Source organism: Osmerus eperlanus, chromosome 3, assembly GCF_963692335.1.
Source record: "Osmerus eperlanus chromosome 3, fOsmEpe2.1, whole genome shotgun sequence".
In the NCBI taxonomy this organism is placed as follows: Eukaryota; Metazoa; Chordata; class Actinopteri; order Osmeriformes; family Osmeridae; genus Osmerus; species Osmerus eperlanus.
Genome location: NC_085020.1, coordinates 617,092 through 637,512, shown reverse-complemented (window position 1 = coordinate 637,512; position 20,421 = coordinate 617,092). Strand labels below are relative to the sequence as shown.

At 48.5% G+C, this 20,421-nt stretch overlaps 2 protein-coding genes across 4 annotated transcripts in view; both read right to left on the bottom strand.

Moving 5' to 3' along the window:
* Positions 1-194: 194 nt before the first annotated feature.
* LOC134017052 (SPEG neighbor protein-like) lies at positions 195-1,800 on the bottom strand. The gene is made up of 4 exons (XM_062456319.1): positions 1,694-1,800; positions 1,195-1,502; positions 910-1,051; positions 195-752 (listed from the first exon to the last, which is right to left on the bottom strand). The coding sequence occupies exons 1-4, from the start codon at positions 1,798-1,800 to the stop codon at positions 614-616; spliced, it is 696 nt and encodes a 231-aa protein (XP_062312303.1). The 3' UTR covers positions 195-613.
* An 828-nt stretch (positions 1,801-2,628) lies between these two features.
* spegb (striated muscle enriched protein kinase b) overlaps positions 2,629-20,421 on the bottom strand; it is a 36,089-nt gene continuing 18,296 nt past the window's right edge. For all 3 annotated transcript variants that reach the window (XM_062456320.1, XM_062456321.1, XM_062456322.1), the window contains exons 15-41: positions 20,260-20,364; positions 19,237-19,443; positions 19,006-19,129; positions 18,112-18,284; positions 17,227-17,339; positions 16,910-17,078; positions 16,494-16,593; positions 16,165-16,365; positions 15,891-15,948; positions 15,682-15,759; positions 15,244-15,416; positions 15,134-15,160; positions 14,425-14,577; positions 14,169-14,211; positions 13,962-14,030; positions 10,251-13,215; positions 9,782-9,931; positions 9,527-9,643; positions 8,955-9,122; positions 8,574-8,696; positions 8,130-8,294; positions 6,881-7,880; positions 6,400-6,639; positions 6,060-6,283; positions 5,785-5,860; positions 5,469-5,618; positions 2,629-5,155 (exon numbers count right to left, since the gene is read on the bottom strand). In XM_062456320.1, coding sequence (XP_062312304.1) covers positions 4,918-5,155; positions 5,469-5,618; positions 5,785-5,860; positions 6,060-6,283; positions 6,400-6,639; positions 6,881-7,880; positions 8,130-8,294; positions 8,574-8,696; positions 8,955-9,122; positions 9,527-9,643; positions 9,782-9,931; positions 10,251-13,215; positions 13,962-14,030; positions 14,169-14,211; positions 14,425-14,577; positions 15,134-15,160; positions 15,244-15,416; positions 15,682-15,759; positions 15,891-15,948; positions 16,165-16,365; positions 16,494-16,593; positions 16,910-17,078; positions 17,227-17,339; positions 18,112-18,284; positions 19,006-19,129; positions 19,237-19,443; positions 20,260-20,364 — 7,409 coding nt within the window. In that variant the 3' untranslated portion in view covers positions 2,629-4,917. The remainder of the gene's footprint in view (positions 5,156-5,468; positions 5,619-5,784; positions 5,861-6,059; positions 6,284-6,399; positions 6,640-6,880; positions 7,881-8,129; positions 8,295-8,573; positions 8,697-8,954; positions 9,123-9,526; positions 9,644-9,781; positions 9,932-10,250; positions 13,216-13,961; positions 14,031-14,168; positions 14,212-14,424; positions 14,578-15,133; positions 15,161-15,243; positions 15,417-15,681; positions 15,760-15,890; positions 15,949-16,164; positions 16,366-16,493; positions 16,594-16,909; positions 17,079-17,226; positions 17,340-18,111; positions 18,285-19,005; positions 19,130-19,236; positions 19,444-20,259; positions 20,365-20,421) is intronic.

The following is a 20,421-nucleotide window of genomic DNA, read 5'->3' as shown; positions in this document are numbered from 1 at the left end:
AAGACGACTTGCCTACATTCTATGGGCATGGATCCGGGGTGGCCTTGAAACCGGCCAGAAGGAAGAGAAGTTAGGGAAAGTCTTCAAAGTGCGTTCACTGATTTGTGAGTTAGTGCGAAAAGTCCAAAAAGTGAAAGAGTAAAAATGTGTAAAGGGAAAACATTTATTAACATTAACTTTAAATTAATGATTAATTTAAGAAATAGTTGTATTTTATGTGTTTCACCTTCCATAAATTACGAATTGTTACAGATGAACCTAGTACATGAAGTAAATACACAGTTGGTTCCGAACATTGTTTTTCTGGCACTCAACATTTAATTTTCATGTATATTTATAGATAGCCTTTGTTTTCGGAAGTAGATGATTATTCCATTATAATTACAACATCAAGTTATTTTTATGCATTTTTATGCAGTTACTGCGAGTTCCTTAAAATATCTTGTATACAGTTGCCACAGCACATACATAGCAAAGCCATTTCCTTTATATTTTATTGAGGCATTTCTTATGTTATGTACATCAGTTCACAGCACTACTATCCTGGAGAGCAGCTTGTAGGCAGTTTTCCCCGGCCATGCGGGAACCGTCATGGCCAAAGAACCAGGGCAGGTCACAGAATGTCCACACGTGCGAACGACTGGTCCGTACCCAGGCTGTTCTCCACAAACACCTCATACTTGCCCGCGTCTGATAGTTGAGCATTTTTTATGGTCAGGATTGTGTTGGTGTCCCCAATATCATAGAACACTCTGAGAGGCAGAAGAGAGAAAGCCTTACATTAACTCCTATATAAAGAATGACAAGCAAACAATGACTCCTATATAAAGAAGATAACAAGACATCAGCATGTGTTACATGAGAGTAGAGATCTATCAGAGTTACTGAGAGAAGGAGAACCGGGCTCACCTTTCGTCCTCCTCGATGTCGTCTCCATCTTTGATCCAGCCAACGTCCGGAGGCGGCTCCCCACTGATCTCCGCCCTCAGCACCACAGTGGTCCCTCGCTTCTTCTTCACGCTGTCTGGCCCTTTGGTCACCTTAGCAGGGACTGGGGAGCACAACATCACCAGGGGAGGGACCGTTTAACACCAACTGTACACCACCAATAGTCATATTGGAAGATTTTTTTTTAACAAAAAAATACTGCAGTAAAAAGTTTTAAGAACTCCAACAAAATGGTTGTGTACACACCTTCTACCAGAATACAGGCGGATCCAGACGTCTGTCCAAACGGGTTCTTTATGGTGACCGTGTATTTCCCCAGGTCTGCCAGAACGCCATCTCGCACCACCAGAGCCACAAAGTCAGGGTCCTCAAACACATAGCGGTACTTAGGGTCGTCCTTGAGCTCCCGGCCGTCCTTGGACCAGACGATGAAGGGGTCTGGGAAGGCGCTGACCCGACACTCCAGCTTGGCAGCGCTGCCCTCCAGCAGCACCACGTCCCGCAGCTCCTGCAGGATCTTAGGAGGACCTTTCTCCCTCAGCTCCTTACGGGATCTGAGGTTCCAGAGGAGACACTGGAATCAACAGACATACATGCATACATGTGTACAGTACAGTACAGTACATACATACATACATACATACATACATACATACATACATGTACATGCATACATACATGCACACATACATACATGCACATCAATTAAACCTTGAAACCAAAGCATAATGCAGTGCGTGAATACCTGTGCCCCCGGTACGAGGCCTGGATGCGTATGGCAGCCTCCTGGACCTGGGGGTCCTTCACGTCCAGGGTGCAGCCAGGAGGAGGCCCTGCCTTGGGTTTGGACATCTGAAACACAAGACAGCAGAGCAGGGGCCTTGGTTTACATGGGATATTTTTGTTAGTGTGGAACATGGTCAACATTAGTATGGCAACAATGAAACCATCAAGCATCCACAAATTGGGAACCAAAGCTTCAATCTTCACTTAAGACATTTCTTGTTGCTTAACTCAAACAACTATACATGCTGGCATGATGAAGCTGTAATCAAGACTGTTCCTATAGAACTCTCTCTACTTCTGCACTCTCTGCTTTCACCAAACCCTCTCAGATGACTTACCCTGGAGCAGCTCCTAGCAGGGTTCTTCTCTCCGGGCCAGACGGCTGAGGGGGCTGGAGCTTTATAAGCAGCGGTCCTCAGAGCAGGCCTTGGGCCCCCAGGGGCCCTGGAGACTCCCTGATGGAGGGGCAGGGCCTGCACATGCAAGGCTTGTCCTTCTTTGGAGCTTCAGATCAGGACTGGCATGGCCAGGCTGATAAAAGATGCGCTCCACATGCTCAGTCTTTCCATCAGGCCTTATATGGTCCTCTCATCAAATACCCACGAGGATGCCTTCAGGAGCTAACAGGCCAGCAAATGGCCGAAGTGGATTCCTGAGAACCTAGACTGAAATGTGAGTGCTCCCTGGTGGAGGAGCAGACACACAGGTGGGTTAGGGTATGTGAGTGCTCCCTGGTGGCTGTGTGGACGTGAGCTCATGGAAATATTACCTCATCTCCTCCCAGCCATGTTGCTGATCACTGCCCCAAACCAGCGAGCACCATGGCAGGACACTGCTACTGCTAATGCAGCTTTTCATCCCGTTTAAAGAGAAAAATGAAACATTATGACAGAGTTGGTAGGATTTCCTTTATTATTTGCAGCAATGTCAGCTGTCATGCCTGTTTCATGCCAAATTCAGAAATTAAGAGAACAAAAATTTAGAAGAGAACAAGTTTACTGTAGGTTGCACCAAACATGACCACTCAATCACTCAATAAATACACAAAACTAACACAAAGAAAGCAATCCAGTGACTTAATGTCCCCCAAAACATAACTTACGTTTATTTTAGGAAATTTGTTTTTATTATCATACTAAAACATATTCTGAATATTTAATTCAGGTCCATGTCCAAAACTGTCCTCACCTTTTTAAACTGTTAGAAGCACGCTTGTTCTTTTGTCCGCAGTATCATTCCTGCCATTTTGCATTTTAGGCAAGTATCTACACTGCTCATTATACCAACTCTTTGACCACATTTATTGGTTTGAAAAGACGTCATATGCTATACAGAAAGGAATATATCTGAGGGTTAATAAATTAATAGACATGAGAAACTTTATTTGTAGAATCCAGGATTTGATGTCCTTAATCATTTTGAAGATATTACTGGATGAATCATTGACTGCCAAAAACAACTGAAACGTACGTAATCTTCAAATTCAAATGACAGGACACAACAGCAGCCACCACAACATCAAGCCCATTCTCGACTATGGAGTGCAATAGCAGGAGTTACGGTGTCCGTCTAAAAAATAAGATTCTGAAACTAGAAAGCATGACACAATGACACACATCAAGCACAGCTCCTGACCACAGCCTACATTCATCACATCTGGTTCTGAACGTTACAGTATCAATCTATAAATCATGCGTTGATTTTAAGAAGTTTGTGCAAAAACTCAAATAGCATGCATTGATATTGAATTTGGATTTGGCCCATGATGATTAGGCTTAAACAATAAATATATGATATATTCGTAAACCAAATGTGCTTTATTGTGCTGGGCTGATTTAAGCAGCTAGAGAACCAAAACTATTGTAAAATCGATCAACAAACAAACTTCACCTAAAGCTTGATAAAATGTCAAATACTTAGCAAAATACTTTACTTTACATTTTGTGTGTGGATTTGTTTCATACACACAAATGTAGGTAATGACTTGGTAAACTAATAACTAAAACCTTTGGTAAGATCATCCAACGTAACTAAGAAGTGTAAAATAGCAATACGGTAGATTTTGTTTTGTAAGCTGCATATCAGACAAAATATCCAGAATGCCGTTTTAATGTCAATAAATCTGTTTGTTATCTCTGTGGTAATAAATTAAAGGTTTGTCAAATGGTTTTCCATTTACATTTAGTCATTTAGCAGACGCTCTTATCCATAGCGACTTACAGTAAGCACAGGGACATTCCCCCGAGGCAAGTAGGGTGAAGTGCCTTGCCCAAGGACACAACGTCATTTTGCACAGCCAGGAATCGAACCGGTAACTTTCAGATTACGAGCCAGACACCCTAACCGCTCAGCCACCTGACTCCCGTTTTAATTGAAGTAAGGGCACTTGTTGATTCCAGAAACCCTAAACCAGGCTACCTTTAATTATCTTATATCTTCTTAGTTAAAAGTGCATTATGGAAACACCAGGTGACCAAAATGCACGGACATTATTTTTGAATAAACGGTGTAAGGAATAAGGACATTTTGTGGCCTGCCCGCCACTAGTTAAAAAGTATTTTTTTTCTTCAATTTGTAGCTTCTTCAAGTAGCCCTTGTTGATCATGTACAAACCTGTTCAATTCATGGGCCAGTCACAAACCCTTAGATAATACATTTGCATACTGTGCTGTCTCTTTGTCGATTATGTTTTGTTAAAAGGTACCAAAAAATTCTGATCAATTCATTCTCAGAAACTGTCCTGATAAGAACGGTAAAGATGTAATATGTGTGTCCTTCACTAAACAACTAGCAGAGACAAGAAACACCATCTCTCCACTAATATGAATATATTTATGATTTAGAATTACACATTTACATCACACATTGATGTCTAGAGAAAATATCGTATTGAAGTGAGATGGAGATCCTTCCATCTCTACAACTCAGAAATGGAAAGACTGAGAAGCTACCAGAAGCTCTGATGATATGGAGATATGGAGTCTCAGCTCAGGTGTCTTCCACTGTTTGTGGATCATTTCATGATCGAGTAAGAAACTATAAAACAGTCCTGGTTCCCGGAGGCCAGGCCGCTGCAGGTTCCCCAGGAGCAGTGACCCCGCTTGAGGATCCAGGGAGCTCCCCCACCTCTGGGCAGTGCATCCTGCCTTCGTACAGACTGCAGGTCCTCCTGCTTCCAGGCTGTCAGTGAGCAGCGGGCGAGAGGGTGGAGGCGGGTGAGGCGGGGCTGGGAGGCGTGCTCTGGTAGGAGCGCAGCAGGACGCGGTGCTTGGTGGCCACCTCGACGCGGCCGCGCTGCTGCTCAGCCAGGAAGTCTTTGAGGCGCGTGGTGGTGAAGGTGAGTGTCTGGCGCCGCAGCCTCATCAGGTAGGCGTCCTGCAGCCAGGAGTTGTTGAAGCAGTCCTTGATGGAGGGCCGCGCCCTGAAGCAAAGACACATTGGGTGTTTTTAATTATTTAATTATGTAGTGTAAACAAACATATTTTTTCAAAAGTTTAAAAAAATAGGTTTTGAAAGGTTGAAATAATATTTTCGAAAAAGGTTTTGAAAAAACTGTCTCCTCTCCTTCTATGTGTGTGAAAAAAAATGGGGAAAGCTGGAAAAAATACTTTGTTACATTTTCATAAAATTCCTTTTAAGTGTATACATAATTGGCCAATAAATCAGATTATTGTATTTCTCTTTGCATTAAAAGTGTCTGCTAAATGACTCCAGAATGCTTGTGGAAGGCTCACCAGGGGTAGCTACAGAGAATCTTCTTCAGGAACAGAGAGGCACTTTGAGACACGTTCTGGTAGAGTTTTCCAAGGTCAAACTTTGCTGCCTGGATCCTCGCCTCAGTCTCCCGAGGATCATTCTCCATGAAGGGCAAGCAGCCACTCAACCTGCACCCCGAACACCACCGTGTGAGGTGCACACACACACAGATCATTAAAAGCAAACTTTCATTCAGTATCTCAAGAGTATGAGATACTCTCTGAGCATGTCTGGTAATCTTTGGAAGTCACTGCCTGTTCCTAGAGATCCCCTGTGAGCTGGTGTGGTACTCACATGATGAAGGTGAGCACGCCTAGGCTCCAGATGTCAGCAGGAGGTCCCACCACATCTCCTCTCAGCATCTCAGGAGCTGCAGCCGGATGCAGAGAACACACCACACGGACACATCAGGGTCTAGTTTTAAATCAAGCAGTATTTCATTCCCTAATGATTAACTGTCAGCGCGTAGTACAAGGGTTGTTTTATAGATTCATATCAGTGGTGAAGACGACTTTCTGTTAGCCTTCCTGGGAGAAAAAGTCGTTTTTAAGGTGATCAGCATTACTTACCCATGTACTCCAAAGTCCCCACAGGTGGACTGAACTGCTTCAGGAACAGAGGGTTAAAGTTCTGGGCGCTGCCAAAGTCGATGATCTTCACAACGTTCATGTAGGTGACGATAATGTTTTCTGCCTTGATGTCGAGGTGCAGGATGCGTCGGTTTTGAAGGTAGTCCAGTCCCTGCAGGATCTGGACTATATACCCCACCACATCATCCTCAGAGTAGCGGAACCTGACAGGACACCGACACAGCACACAATACATCAATACATTAATGTTGCGATACAACAATATACTTTACAAAGAACAACTTCATCTTAATTTCTCTACTATCAGGCGGTATCTGACCTGTCTATGAGGCTGTAGAGGATCTCCTTGCCGCTGCAGCACTCGGAGATGAGGACGAGGTAGCGAGGAGTGACGTAGGCCTCGTGCAGAGCCATGATCTTGTCGTGGTGGAGCGACTTGAGGATGTCGTACTCCTGCAGGACCGCCTGCTTGCTCTCTGCCTCGTACGGCACGATCTTGGCCATGAACAGGTTCCCTGTGGCGTTCTCACGGCACTCCCGGATCACGCCAAACCGCCCCCTGTGAGGAGAAGCACATGAAAGACTTGCTGCTGTTACAGCATCGTGGGGAAATGTTTACTGCCATCAGAATTGTAACATCTTCAGCTGCTATCCAACTATTCTGATATAAATGGACTTACTGGTATGTGTATCGTTGATCTTTTTCAATGTCACAATACGCATAACTGTGTTTTTATCCGTGCAGTTAAGAAATTCAGTGACTCGTTTTTAACGTTGTTCTGTTTTGTGTATGTGTTCACCTGGCCTTCTCATCCATGAAGGTGTACGGTTTCTGGGGCACCCCCTGGCGCAGGGACCCGTCTCCAGGCTTCCCTGAGGGGGTCCTGCGCCCCGAGGGGGTGCTGCGCCCCGAGGGGGTCCTGCGCCCCGAGGGGGTGCTTCTCCCGGAGGGTCCCGGGCCTCCGTCCATGACGGGGGTCAGACTGGAGACCAGCACCACGGGAGGGGCCAGGGCAGGGGCCGGGGTGGGGGCGCTGGAGGGGGAGGGAGGGGTGAGGCGAGCCGTGGAGACAGGAGCGTACATGGGCAGAGAGGAGATGGGCTTGCCGATGGAGGGAGGTTGGCTTACGAGCGGAGGGCCGGAGGTGGGAGGAGTTTTAGCCGTGGGGGGGATGATGTTGGTTGGGCTTTGGGGTTTGGGGAGGACAACAGGTGGGGCCAGTTTTACGGGAGAGGGCGCAGGCTTCCCTACGTTAATGTTGAGGGTGGTCTTGGATTTGGCCGGAGGTGGCAGAGCCTGGGGTGTGGAGGGGAGAGGGCTGGAGGGAGGAGGGCTGGAGGGGGAGCTTGCCTGGACGGAGGGCTGGACAGAGGGAGGGCCAGGCTGTTTTAGAAGAGAAGTTCCTGCCTTGGCCCCTGATACAGCTGGGGGCTGAGTGGAGGGGGCTGGGGGCTGAGTGGAGGGGGCTGGGGGCTGAGTGGAGGGGGCTGGGGGCTGAGTGGAGGGGGCTGGGGGCTGAGTGGAGGGGGCTGGGGGCTGAGTGGAGGGGGCAGGGGTTTTGGTGAAGGGGTAAGGGACAGGGGCTTGTGTGGAGGTAGCAGGGGGGGCTGGGGGTTGAGTGGAGGGGGCAGGGGGGGCTGGGGGTTGAGTGGAGGGGGCAGGGGGGGCTGGGGGTTGAGTGGAGGGCGCTGACCCTTTACTAGGGGTTTTAATGGGGGGCACTGTCATTGATGACATCATCACCACGGGAGGGGAAGGGGCGGGGTTTACCACCCCCGTTCCGCTGGACTTGAGTTGTTCTGAAGAAGAAGAATGATATACAGTATGTTTAAAACTGTAATTTGTCTTGAAAATAATGTTTCAGGCAGAATATGAATACATAAAATACATTTTAAAAACGATATATAATATCTTATGACTGATAACAGGCCTATATGTGGCATGATGAACTGTTCTCTTCCACCTTTTAAAGTTTCAGATTTCAAAACTTGAAATATGTTTTCTCAGAAGTCAGAGCTTGACATATCTTCTATCCACCCTTTCCATACCTGCGGTGTCCAGGCAGACAATCTCAGACAGGCTGCTGTAGGGGCCTTGGCCTGCTTTGTTGACACATGCCACCCGGAACCTGAACGCGCCCCCTGCTGGCAGGTCAACTACATTGTAGTAGCAGTCAGCCACTCCTGTGGCCACTATCAGCCAGTTGACCTCACCTGGGGGAAACAAACATGTTTAATACTACATTGTAGGATGTGACTGATTGAGGATTATCAGTCATTGATTACTTGGTCTATTGATCCTATGGAAGAAGCAAGGCTACAGCAACAGAAACACACACAGCGACCACAAGGTGGCAGTACTTGTTTGACAGCTGCTGTGATACAGCTCAGTAGTGGAGCATTTAACTGCAGATCAAAAGGTTGCAGGTTCAAATCTTCCACTTCTGGTGAAATGTATTATTACTGTGCTACAGTCTGAGGAGGTGGCCTCACCCTCTGCCTTCCTCTCCAGGGAGTAAGTGCAGGGGGCCATGGTGTCAGAGGGTCTCCACAGCACCAGGGCCGTGTTCCTGTACCTCTGGGGCACCTCCGGGGTCCCAGGACGACTGGGGAGACCTGACACACACACCAGACACACACACACACACACCAGACACACCAAACACACACACCAGACACACACACACCAGACACACACACACACACACACACACACACCAGACACACACCAGACAGGAGAAGAACAAACTCACGATGAGCAGTTAATGGATCCATTTTGACAGCTCTCTACGAGTCCCACATTCCTTTACACCTCCACAGTTGGGGTCACACTCAACACACACGCAATTGAACTCGCACACACTATTGACGTACGTGCGAGGGAGAGTGTGCATGAGCTGGACACGGCTGCCAGGGGATTGGTGGCCACGCACTCGTAGAGGCCCGCGTCCTTCTTGGTGGTCTTCATGATCATCAGCAGCTGCCGGCCGTCTGGACAGGCGATCATGTTCATCCTGGCATCTATCTCCAGAGGCTTCTTGTCTGAGGGGAACGAAGCAGCGAGGATTTGATTCAAGGAAACGTCACAAGGTGTCACCTGCCTGTCAACAGTAACGTTACAATACTAGCCTGGGCATTGTTGTTGATGCCCAGGTGTTGTGTATAGTGTTGTGTATAGAGTATTACCATATTATGATTAAAAAATAAAAACAATATAATGGGAGCTTAAATTCTCTTCCTAGTTCATTGAATTTTCTGTTGCCAGCACATTAGACTGGTATGTAGAACTGCTGATGCTAGTGTTTGCTTCCCAAACTAAACAACTGACTTGTATTCCAGTATCCATTCACAACAGCACCCATACAGGTAAGTCCAGTAGGTCATTTCCAGTAGGACAGGCAGCAGGACTCGTTCTGTTGTCAGCGTGGCGTGAGAAGAAGGCTGACCTTTCATCCAGTGGATGTGAGGGTGTGGCGATCCAGCCGGGAGACAGCTGAGGGTGATGGGATCTCCCTCCAGCAGGACGTGGTCCCTCAGCTTTATGTGGAACACAGGAGGGAAGTCTACAGGGGACATACAGAGGTGGACACTGCTCAGTGTGTATTCAGACAGACCGCTTGGGGCGTTGAGCTGCAATACATACAACTACATTTTTGATGGTCAGTCTAGAGTACTAGTTTCCCCAGGTATGGACTACATACCAGAGGCCAGTCTGGAGTACTGGCGTGAGCCGAGAGAGCCGTTCTCCCTGGCGATGGCGGAGGGGATGTCGGGCTGAGACACAGTCTTGTCCCTGCGTCCTCTGGTCAAGCCCCAGCGATCCCAGCGAGACCTGCGCTCGCCCTCCCCACCTGCGGAGGAAACACACAACTTTAACTGAAATCAACACAAGTGGGTAATAAGGAAGAAAATGTTCATGTTAGAACGTGCATAAAACTTACTTTGCACCTTCAACTAAGTACAGCGCAAGTATCAATGACTAAAGTCCAGAAATGTAAATGTCTGTTAATCCCACATGTATCCTGAAGAAAGGTAAAACTGTACAACTGCTATTAAAACTGACAAGAAACCAGAGTCTTGCTTCCTCTAAACCCAGGATAACATTAGTATTTATTGATGGTGCAAACAGTTCAACCCTGTCAATTAGAATGAGGAGAAGAACAGTCCCACCTTTGGAAGCTGTTTCTGACTTCACACTGGACATGGATCCCAGAGACTCGGAGGAGGCCGTGCTTCCTGACTGAGTGGCCAGCTGGTTCTGAGGCACCGCCATGCTCTTCAAACCCCTGCCCTCTGACGTGGACCTGCGCAGCATGGAGAGGATGGGAGTCTTCTTACTCTCTGGCTTGGCCTCCTTCTCCTCCGTCCGCCTCTCTTCAGAGACACTGCGGATCTTCATGGAGATCCCTGCCACGGTCGACTCTATCTTCCTGCGCATGGCAAGGACGGGAGACTCGTTGGGCTTCTTGAGTTCCATCCCCTCCTCCGTCGGCGGTTCGCTCTCTCCGTCCATCCTCATCATCTCCACCTCCTTCCTCTCCTGGGAACCCCGTCGGCCCAAGGCCCAGGAGAGTCTCCTCTTGGGGGAGACTGGATCCTCCTCCTTCGGCTTCTCCTCCTTGCGCTCGGCCGACGGGGTCCTGCGGAGTCTCATGGAGAGGCGCCTCATAAAGCCCTGGTCCTTCTGGGCCTCGCGGAGGTCCTGGACAGACTTGGACTTCTCTTCCAGCCTCCTGGGGGAAATCTCCAGCGGGGCTCCGGTTGGCCCGGGTCTGTAGATCTCCTCGCTGAACTCTGTAGAGTCCGAGGATGCGGCAGGCTTGTCCTCGTTCTTTGACCAGGACAGGAGTTTGAGGCCTCGGGTCAGAGAAGACTCACGTTTCTTGAAGCGGGCCTCAAACACCTCCTCAGAGGCGATGTCCTGGAAGCTGCCCCCGAGAGAGGGGGCCGCCGGGGGCGAGGGGGCTGTCAGGGGCGGGCTGGGCTCCTTGGAGAGCTGCTCTGGGGAGGCCACTCTGGAGTACACCGCAGGGTGTTCAGTGGTGAGGGCCACGACTGGTCTGGATGGGCCAGGGACAGCTGGAGGCGTGGAGTCCAGCGCTGGTTCAGGAGCCCTCACACCCACTGGGGTGGAGGGACCAAGCGGAGGGTTTTTCATGGGCTGCAGGGAGGGGACCATGATGGTCTGCATTATGCTGGCGTATGCTGAGGTGGTGCCGTCTGGGAGTGTAACTCTAGCGGGGGGCGTGGGCGTCACGTACGACGACACCACGTTAGCTGGACCTCTTGAATAAACCTGTGTTGGAGAGACCATAATAGAGCTGGTGGAGATGACCATCTCAGACTTCACCGGTGTCTTCACTTCCTCTTCAATATCTTCTTCTACTTGTACTTTTTCTACCGTTTTTGTTTCAGCAACCATATCAACTCTCTCCTCAGTCTTCTCGTCGACGTGTTCCTCTTCCTCTTCTTCCATTCTCTCCTCTAAGGTGAAGGTCTGGGCCGGGGGAGGGTCTCTCTGGGCCGGGGCAGGCTCTCTCTGGGCCGGGGCAGGCTCTCTCTGGGCCGGGGCAGGCTCTCTCTGGGCCGGGGCAGGCTCTCTCTGGGCCGGGGCAGGCTCTCTCTGGGCCGGGGCAGGCTCTCTCTGGGCCGGGGGAGGGTCTCTCTGGGCCGGGGCAGGCTCTCTCTGGGCCGGGGCAGGCTCTCTCTGGGCCGGGGGAGGGTCTCTCTGGGCCGGGGCAGGCTCTCTCTGGGCCGGGGCAGGCTCTCTCTGGGCCGGGGGAGGGTCTCTCTGGGCCGGGGGAGGGCTTGGGTCTCTCTGGGCCATGTTCTCTTCCATCATTGGTTCCTCTGACATGCTCATGTCCTTCTCAGAGAAACCACTCGTGCTTGACCTTTCGTCAAAAGTGCTGTCAGTGGTCGTCCCATCTGGTTTCTCACTGGGACACTCTTCAGCTTTGGTCTCTTTGTCGATCAGCGAATCTTCGTACTCCATCTTGGTCGGACTCTCCTGTCTTGCTGGCTCTGGGATGGGCGGCTTGGGGGATGGTTCTCTGGGAGTGACCGGTCTGGAGTCCAGCTTTATCTGCTCAGTGAGAGCAGACATGGATATGGCCTCCTGGAGTCTCCTCTCCTCTATCTGTGCCAGGGGGATCTCCAGGGGGGCTCCTGAGCGCCGGTACAGGGGCATGGGCTCTGTGTCCCCCTGGCTGAAGGAGGCGCTCTTGCGGAGGACTTTGGGTTTGGGCAAGTCTTCTCTGGAGGAGTCGCTGGAGGCAGCCCTGGTCAGAGGAGGAGGGCCGAAGCGCGGAGCTCGAGAGTGGCGCTCTAGAGAAGACGCTCGTTTATCGTCACCCATCCCCAACGTCTCCAGCAGGGGGCCCCGCAAGCCGCTCATCTTCTTGTCCACGGATCCGCCTCGCAGCAGCCTCTGCCTCATCAGCTCCAGTTTGAGAGCGTAGTCTTCCTGGCTCATGGTGGCTGTCCCCGGGCTGCCACTCCTCCTGGGCAGCTCCATGGACACAGCTTTCTTCAGCATCTTCCTCCCGCTCTCGGGAGCGCCGTCGCCAGGGCCTTCCTCCGGCGGGATGTGTAGCAGCAGGGCACTGTCGGCCGAGCCCCCTCGACGCAGCGTTCCTCTTCTGCTGCCAGCGTCGGGTTTGTCAGAGTCCATGCTGGAGCCCCTGCGTAGAGGCCTCCTGGCCTGGTCTGGCTGGGCCAGCTCGGCGGGGGGCTCGTCGTCTGAGGAACCTTTATCGGTCTCTTGAGCCGACCTCTTCCTCTGCCGGCCCCTGCCTGAGGAGTCTGCCCCCTGGGCCTCCAGCCCTGCAGCCTCTCGCTCCTCCTGCCCTGGAGACACTGGGGTTTTAGTGGTCCCGTTTGGTCGGCCTGTCCCCTCCTCATCTCCCTGGATGTCAGTCAAAGACATTCTGGATCCGGAAAATTCCACAGTTATTGGCATTGGGATGAATGGAAGCTCGTCGATGTCTTCATCCGAATCGGAGGAAGATGAAGGTGGTGGGGAACCTTCCTTTAGGTGTCTGGGTACCGCTATGGAGATATGGTTGGTGGAGTCATTTAGCAACTCTGGGATGGATCTCATGACCATTTTGGATTTGTAGCTGATGAGAGAGCGCTGTAGAACCACAGAAACAACACATTTTTTAACTGGTAGACACACAAATCAGTACAACCCAGAATTACTTAATTGTGAAATCCAGAGATGGCAAAAGTACACACATCCTTCCCTCAAGTAGAAGTACAGATACTCATGTTTAAAAAGAATGGTAAAAGAAGTGCTGACTACACTTTTTCATTCAAGTTAAGATTTTTTTTTCTGAATTTTTGGGGACATTTTTGTTTTCAACATTTTGGAAGTTTTTACAACTTTTTTTTCGAAAATATTTTTACAACTGTACAAAAAATATATTTTTTGGGAAAAAGATTTTCGAATTATTTTTTTATCGATATTTTTTCAACCTTTCAAAATGTGTTCTAACTTTTTTTCCTTTTCTTTTTAAGCCCTACATAAAAAATAAACTTTCAAAATAGAGTACAGTAGAGTCCTCATCAAGTACTCAACGATACAAAACTTGTTCCACCAAATACAGATTAAAACGAAAGTAAGAAGCCTGGCTTGAAAATGTAAGAAGTAGAAAGTACAGATATTTGATTTGTGAGAGTTCGCTCTGGATAAGAGCGTCTGCTAAATGACTAAATGTAGAGTTATAAGTCCGAAAAATAGTGAAGTAAAGTACTGATACCAGAAAAAGAAAGTACATTAACGAAGTATTTGTACTTTGTTACTCGTAAGAAGTACTAGTAAGAAGTACTCTGTGTCCATCTGTGTTGAAATCTGAAAGTATTAGTTAAATCCCTTACCTGCCATTTCCTACGAGACACAAACTTCTTGAGGGCTTCTGTGTTTATAGCCTTCCCCTTTGTGAGTGTCTGAAAAACATGACAAAAGTGAAGGATAATCATTTCAGTTTATTTAATGCTCAATATTTTTGAATGCTGTGAGATACCCAGAGTCTAGTGGGGGTCTTGTTTAAACCCATGGCGTAGTCAGTACATTCTTAACTGTACCTTAAACCAGGGATGACGAAGGCATTCCTGGGTATCAGGCCTCCTGTAGGTTCAAAAGGGCATTATGCTGCATTATATTATATTTTGTCTCCAACAGTAAAGGTATTTTTTTTGTACTGTATATATACTGTATATATATGAGCATACCGCTACTAATGCTACAGGCATCCTATTGAAAATACAATATAGAAGAACTAATTGTTTATTCGTTTTTGTCCAATGAGGGTATTTAGTTGTTAAGATATGAGTTCCTCACAGCCTGTCAGCGACCAGCAGCTTGATGATGAAGCCCTTGGCTTCTCGACAGAGGTCCGCGAACATTCTTTCCTCAAAAGCCACGTTGTAGTTCCTGATGTTGAGCAGAGAGCTGCGGTCGTCCTCTCCAGCAAATGGAGACACGCCAGTCACACTGAAGCAGACACAGTGTTGTTTGAAGCCTCAATCAGGAGATAGGGGGTGATTACAGCAACAGCTCCCAATCAGGAGATAGGGGGTGATTACAGCAACAGCTCCCAATCAGGAGATAGGGGGTGATTACAGCAACAGCTCCCAATCAGGAGATAGGGGAGTGATTACAGCAATGACATGGTGTAAGGCAGCCATTCCCGGCCCACTTGCATAGCTCAAATATTTTTTCCGCCGCCCAACACATCCGTTCACTTAAACATGCGTATCACACATGTTTAACAGAACCACGGCGTATGCAAGTTAACGCAACAATGTCAGTTTAAAATGTTTAAGAATTTTAATAATCATTTACCAACAGTATATATAAATATTTTGATATTTATTCATTTTTAATATTGGTTTTCATTGGTTTGGCGGCCCACCTGCATTACCCTCAGTCCCACAGTTTGGGAATCACTGGTGTAATGCATCAGGCAAGGCGTAGCTTCTATTGAGATTCAGAGAGTTGTAATTGCTGAATGTTGTTATAGCTGAATAATGATAAATATTTCACTCACCACAGATAAGTGATGACTCCGATTGGCCTAGGGATAAAAGCAGAGTATAAAGTGAAACTTGATTTAATTTTAGATATGATTCAGATCCCTCATGTGTGCCAGCTTCTTACCAGATGTCCGTTGCCATGGACACAGGGGTCTGATTCACTATTTCTGGGGCAACAAATTCTGGAGTGCCGTATTTACAGTACTGAGCCTCGTCTGGTGTCAGCTGCACAGCGTTGCCGAAATCACAGATCCTGATCTGGTCGCCATGGGGATCGGCCATGAGGATGTTGTCAGGCTGGAGGGAGAGAGCATATTCATGATCACACAGATGAATACAGGTGGAGCTCAGTGGTGAAGCGTTGTAGTAGGTCAAGAGGTTGCAGGTTCAAATCCCCTCTGTTTTTCGCTTTAGATAAAAAAAACAAATGCTAAATAAAAACATAATCTTACATAACATTATAAAACTAATACAATCCTTAATATCTTGACGGTGGGCATACGGAACACACATATGGAAATGGAAAACCCCAAAGTTCCATATTATAAACCCACATATTTACCTTGATGTCCAAATGTATGAGATGTTGTCGATGTAGATAGTCCAGCCCCTCCAGCAGTTGTCTCATACAGGAGCGGACCTGTGGCACACAGAAGAGCACATGTCGTTCCATCCAGCTTTACATTCAAGCTGTAATACTGCAGCAGTGACAGGAAGTGACTCAGCGAGGGGTTGAGTCATGTAGACATCTGAGCAGGCTGCTGAACCTACATCAGACTCCATCACATTAGACTTCTTGATGAACCTCTCCAGTAACTCCTCGTTGCAGCTTCAGGTATTCATCAAGGAAAAATGATTTTCTTTTCAAAACAGGACATGCAATATTGCTAGACACCCTATGGACATTGTTATTTTATGATGTGTTAGAGTGTGTATGTGTGCATCATGTAAGAGATTATAGCCTGATCCCTCCTCCTTCCTCTTCAAGATATTGCAGTCCAACTTGAAGGTGTTTGCCCTTCAGTCAGTGTTCAGACAGAGATACATCTCAGTGATGATGACCACGGCGTTCTTCTTCTCAAAGGCGTCGTGGAAGTAGAGGATTCTTTCGTGGTCCAGACGAGACAGCAGGTTCATCTCCCTCAGGGCCGAGGCTTTTCTCTTAGCTCGCGCTGAGATGAACTTGGCAGAATATTCAATTTTTCCTGCTTTCTGTGTCACAAGTTTGACGTACGAGAAGGCTCCTCTGGAGAAACAAGCAGAGTTACTCAAAATCCAAAGCTGATTGTTTTATTAGGTGAGTTCATTGCTGTTTAGTTTCAGGTTAGGGTCGTAACTCGTTGATCAGCTGTAGATCTGCTAACAGGTCCTCACCTCCCGATCTCCTTGTGGATGTCGTAGTAGTCTGTCAGCCGGCGCATCCTCCTGAGCAGGGTCTCCTCATCGAGCACAGGCTTCTGCTGGTCCTTAACATCTGCAGAGGAACACGAACAACACAGACCTCCAGCCGTTTACACTGACCTCAGAGCAGACAGATAGTGATGCTGTTCATGTTTCTGCTCCCTTATGGTTACCTGGGGGTAGGGTTACCTGGGGGTAGGGTTACCTGGGGGTAGGGTTACCTGGGGGTAGGGTTACCTGGGGGTAGGGTAGGGTTACCTGGGGGTAGGTAGGTAGGGGTACCATTACCCGGGGGTAGGGTTATCTGGGGGTAGGGTTACCTGGGTTTAGAGTTACCTGGGGGTGGGGTAGGGTTACCTGGGGGTAGGGTTACCTGGGGGTAGGGTTACCTGGGCGCACGCTGAGCTCAGCCTTGCAGGACACAGACCCGGCCAGGTTCCTGGCGGTGCAGGTGTACACTCCAGAGTCCTCCTCACGTGTGTTCAGAACCACCAGAGAACACTCGCTGTCATCGTACACAAACGTGTAGTGACTGCTCTCTGACAACAGTACGTCATTCTGAAATGGACAGATAGCAAAGCAATGTCAAAAAAATGATAATGTCCATTTCAATTCTTGGTGCAACTACTGTCATCAAATCACAAATTTTTCGAATTAAATTACAGAGAAACAGATGCAAGCACACACACAGTTTCCTGTCGTGTACCTTGAACCACAGGATGTCGGGGACAGGACTGCCCTCCACCACCACAGCAAAGTGAGGCGTCTCCCCCACAGACACATCCACGTCCTCCATGATACTCTCAAACGTTGGGGGTGCTGGGAGGGAGAGATACAACTCTTTACTCGGCATGAAAGCACGAATCAGCACAGATTTAAAAAAATAAGACTGAGCTCTGATAATTACTTTTTATATAATAAACTGTCAAAACACAAGCTCTTCTCCTGTCTGGCCCCCCAGTGGTGGAATCAACTCCCCACTTCCATCAGAGACACTGACTGTCTCTCCACCTTCAAGAAAAGGCTCAAGACGCACTTGTTCCGGGAGTACAACGGTACTTAGGAATGGTTCGCTTGACCCGATGTTAGTTTCCTCAAGGATCACAATGACTCTTGCTTAGAGACTTGTTGCTCTTGTGGTTAGTGGTAACTGACTTAAATTTTTGTACTCACTGTGATATATTGTTTTATTATTGTTGCTTGCTTTTTTTTTCCACAGGTACACTTGCACTTATAGCAGTTCATGTTGTTTAATTGTAACTTGTTTAACTGCATGCTCTTATGGTTCTTCCCTTTGGCACTTATTTTGGTTGTTCACAATGTGTGCTTCATGTTTTGGCTACTCGCAATGTTTTGTGGCTATCTCGTTGTTATGATCAGTGACCTATGCACTTTGTAAAGCTCTCTCTTGGAAGTCGCTTTGGATAAAAGCGTCTGCTAAATGAATAAATGTAAATGTAAAATAATTTTTGATTAAAATGTTGGAATCCTATGACAAAGTGCTTCAATTTCATTAATTAATTAAAAAGCTCTTGGTCTGCTGCAAACCAGCTGTGAGTCGCTGTGATTCTTGGAAGCGTCTGAAACCCACCAGCCATCTCCACGCTGAAGGTGCAGGAGTCACTGCCACACTTGTTGGAAGCCACACACACCATCTGGCCCACGTCGGCTAGCTTCACCCGCAGCATCTTCAGGGTGTGCTGGTCATCATCAGGCATGAGCATCTCAAACAGGCCTGGTCTGCTGGACAACACCAGCCCCCTCCTGAACACACCACAACACTGTTCAACACCAGCCCCCTCCTGAACACACCACAACACTGCTCAACACCAGGCCCCTCCTGAACACACCACAACACTGCTCAGTGGGGGGTAGGTTACCCCTGACGACCACGAGGTGTGTACGACCAGGAGGTATTTTCGATTGTGAGCCGTGAGTTTAACCAAAAGGCCCTCCGGTTCCATGCAGATGTGGAGTTTCTTGTTGCTCGGGTGTCTGTAGTGGTGCTAGTCAGAGCCCAGCGTCCTAGCTCAGTTTTTAGGAAGGAGTAATAACCCTCAGAGCCCAGCGTCCTGGCTCAGGTCTTAGGAAGGAGTAATAACCCTAAGAGCCCAGCGTCCTGGCTCAGGTCTTAGGGAGGAGTAATAACCCTAAGAGCCCAGCGTCCTGGCTCAGGTCTTAGGGAGGAGTAATAACCCTCAGAGCCCAGCGTCCTGGCTCAGGTCTTAGGGAGGAGTAATAACCCTCAGAGCCCAGCGTCCTGGCTCAGGTCTTAGGGAGGAGTAATAACCCTCAGACTCTGAGCCTGACGAGGAAACCACCACAGCAGGTTTCATATCCTCATGATATGGGACCACTGCTACTGCTACAAGCTGTGGACTAAGTTAAAGTAAATGACTCTCAGTACACAAATGAAGGACACTGGAGTTGGTATTTCATCCTGTAGTCTGACTGTACAGTAATATGAGTCCTCAGGGTGACTTGCCTCTTCCAGATGACGGTTGCGTTGACGTGGTTGAGGGTGATGGTGATGCTGACAGTCTGGTTCTCCATCACATAGACAACGTCTGGCTTGTCGATGATCACTGGGGCCTCCTCAATATAGGGACCTGGACAGAACATGAGCACATTTCAGTATGTAACCCAGACATGACATGTTCTCTCTCTCTGAAATCCGACAGATAAAACCAGCTATCCCTGCTGTCCCTGCAGGTACCTCTGTCCAGCAACTGCACTGCATCGGTGGCTGGGGAGGGCTTGCTGAAGGCCTTGGTGGTGATGGAGAGCACTCTGAAGGCATAGCGGACTCCCTTGGAGAGCGTGGAGATGGTGTAGGAGGTCTCCTTCAGGCTGGATGCTATGATGTTCCACTGGATGGAGCCCAGGGCTTGCTGCTGGATGGCGTACATTAAGCAGCTGGGGTCTGAAAGAGGACAGGAGTTTAATGATGCTCGTGGAGTTTGGTTATCTACTGGCTTGTTGAAAAGAAACAATGTATGTGTACTTGTTTTACAGTGGTTGTCTCTGTTCTTAGACATAAACTAATCAACAATTAGAATGTGTTTGGCGCCAGTCTAATCTTGGGAAGCCATCGTCTCCACAATGTGTTCAGTTGCAGTTGCAAAACACACTTCACCAAATACGTAATGTATCATTTCTGATCATATTAACGTCAGTGTGCTTAGCTGCAGGATGTGAGGCAGACACACGTCAGTGTGCTTAGCTGCAGGATGTGAGGCAGACACACGTCAGTGTGCTTAGCTGCAGGATGTGAGGCAGACACACGTCAGTGTGCTTAGCTGCAGGATGTGAGGCAGACACACGTCAGTGTGCTTAGCTGCAGGATGTGAGGCAGACACACGTCAGTGTGCTTAGCTGCAGGATGTGAGGCAGACACACGTCAGTGTGCTTAGCTGCAAGATGTGAGGCAGACACACGTCAGTGTGCTTAGCTGCAGGATGTGAGGCAGACACACGTCAGTGTGCTTAGCTGCAGGATGTGAGGCAGACACACGTCAGTGTGCTTAGCTGCAGGATGTGAGGCAGACAGGATGTGAGGCAGACAGGATGTGAGGCAGACACACGTCAGTGTGCTTAGCTGCAGGATGTGAGGCAGACACACGTCAGTGTGCTTAGCTGCAGGATGTGAGGCAGACAGGATGTGAGGCAGACAGGATGTGAGGCAGACAGGATGTGAGGCAGACAGGATGTGAGGCAGACAGGATGTGAGGCAGACACACCGATGGAGGGGTCTAGTCGTCGAGGTTCCTTCCACTCCAGGGTGATGGTTTTCCCTGTGATGGACCGTACCACTGGGGCCCCCTCAGGGGGGTCAGGAAGAACATCTGTAAATACCCAAAAGCACTGATGGTTAACAGGCATTAAAAGATATACACAACAGA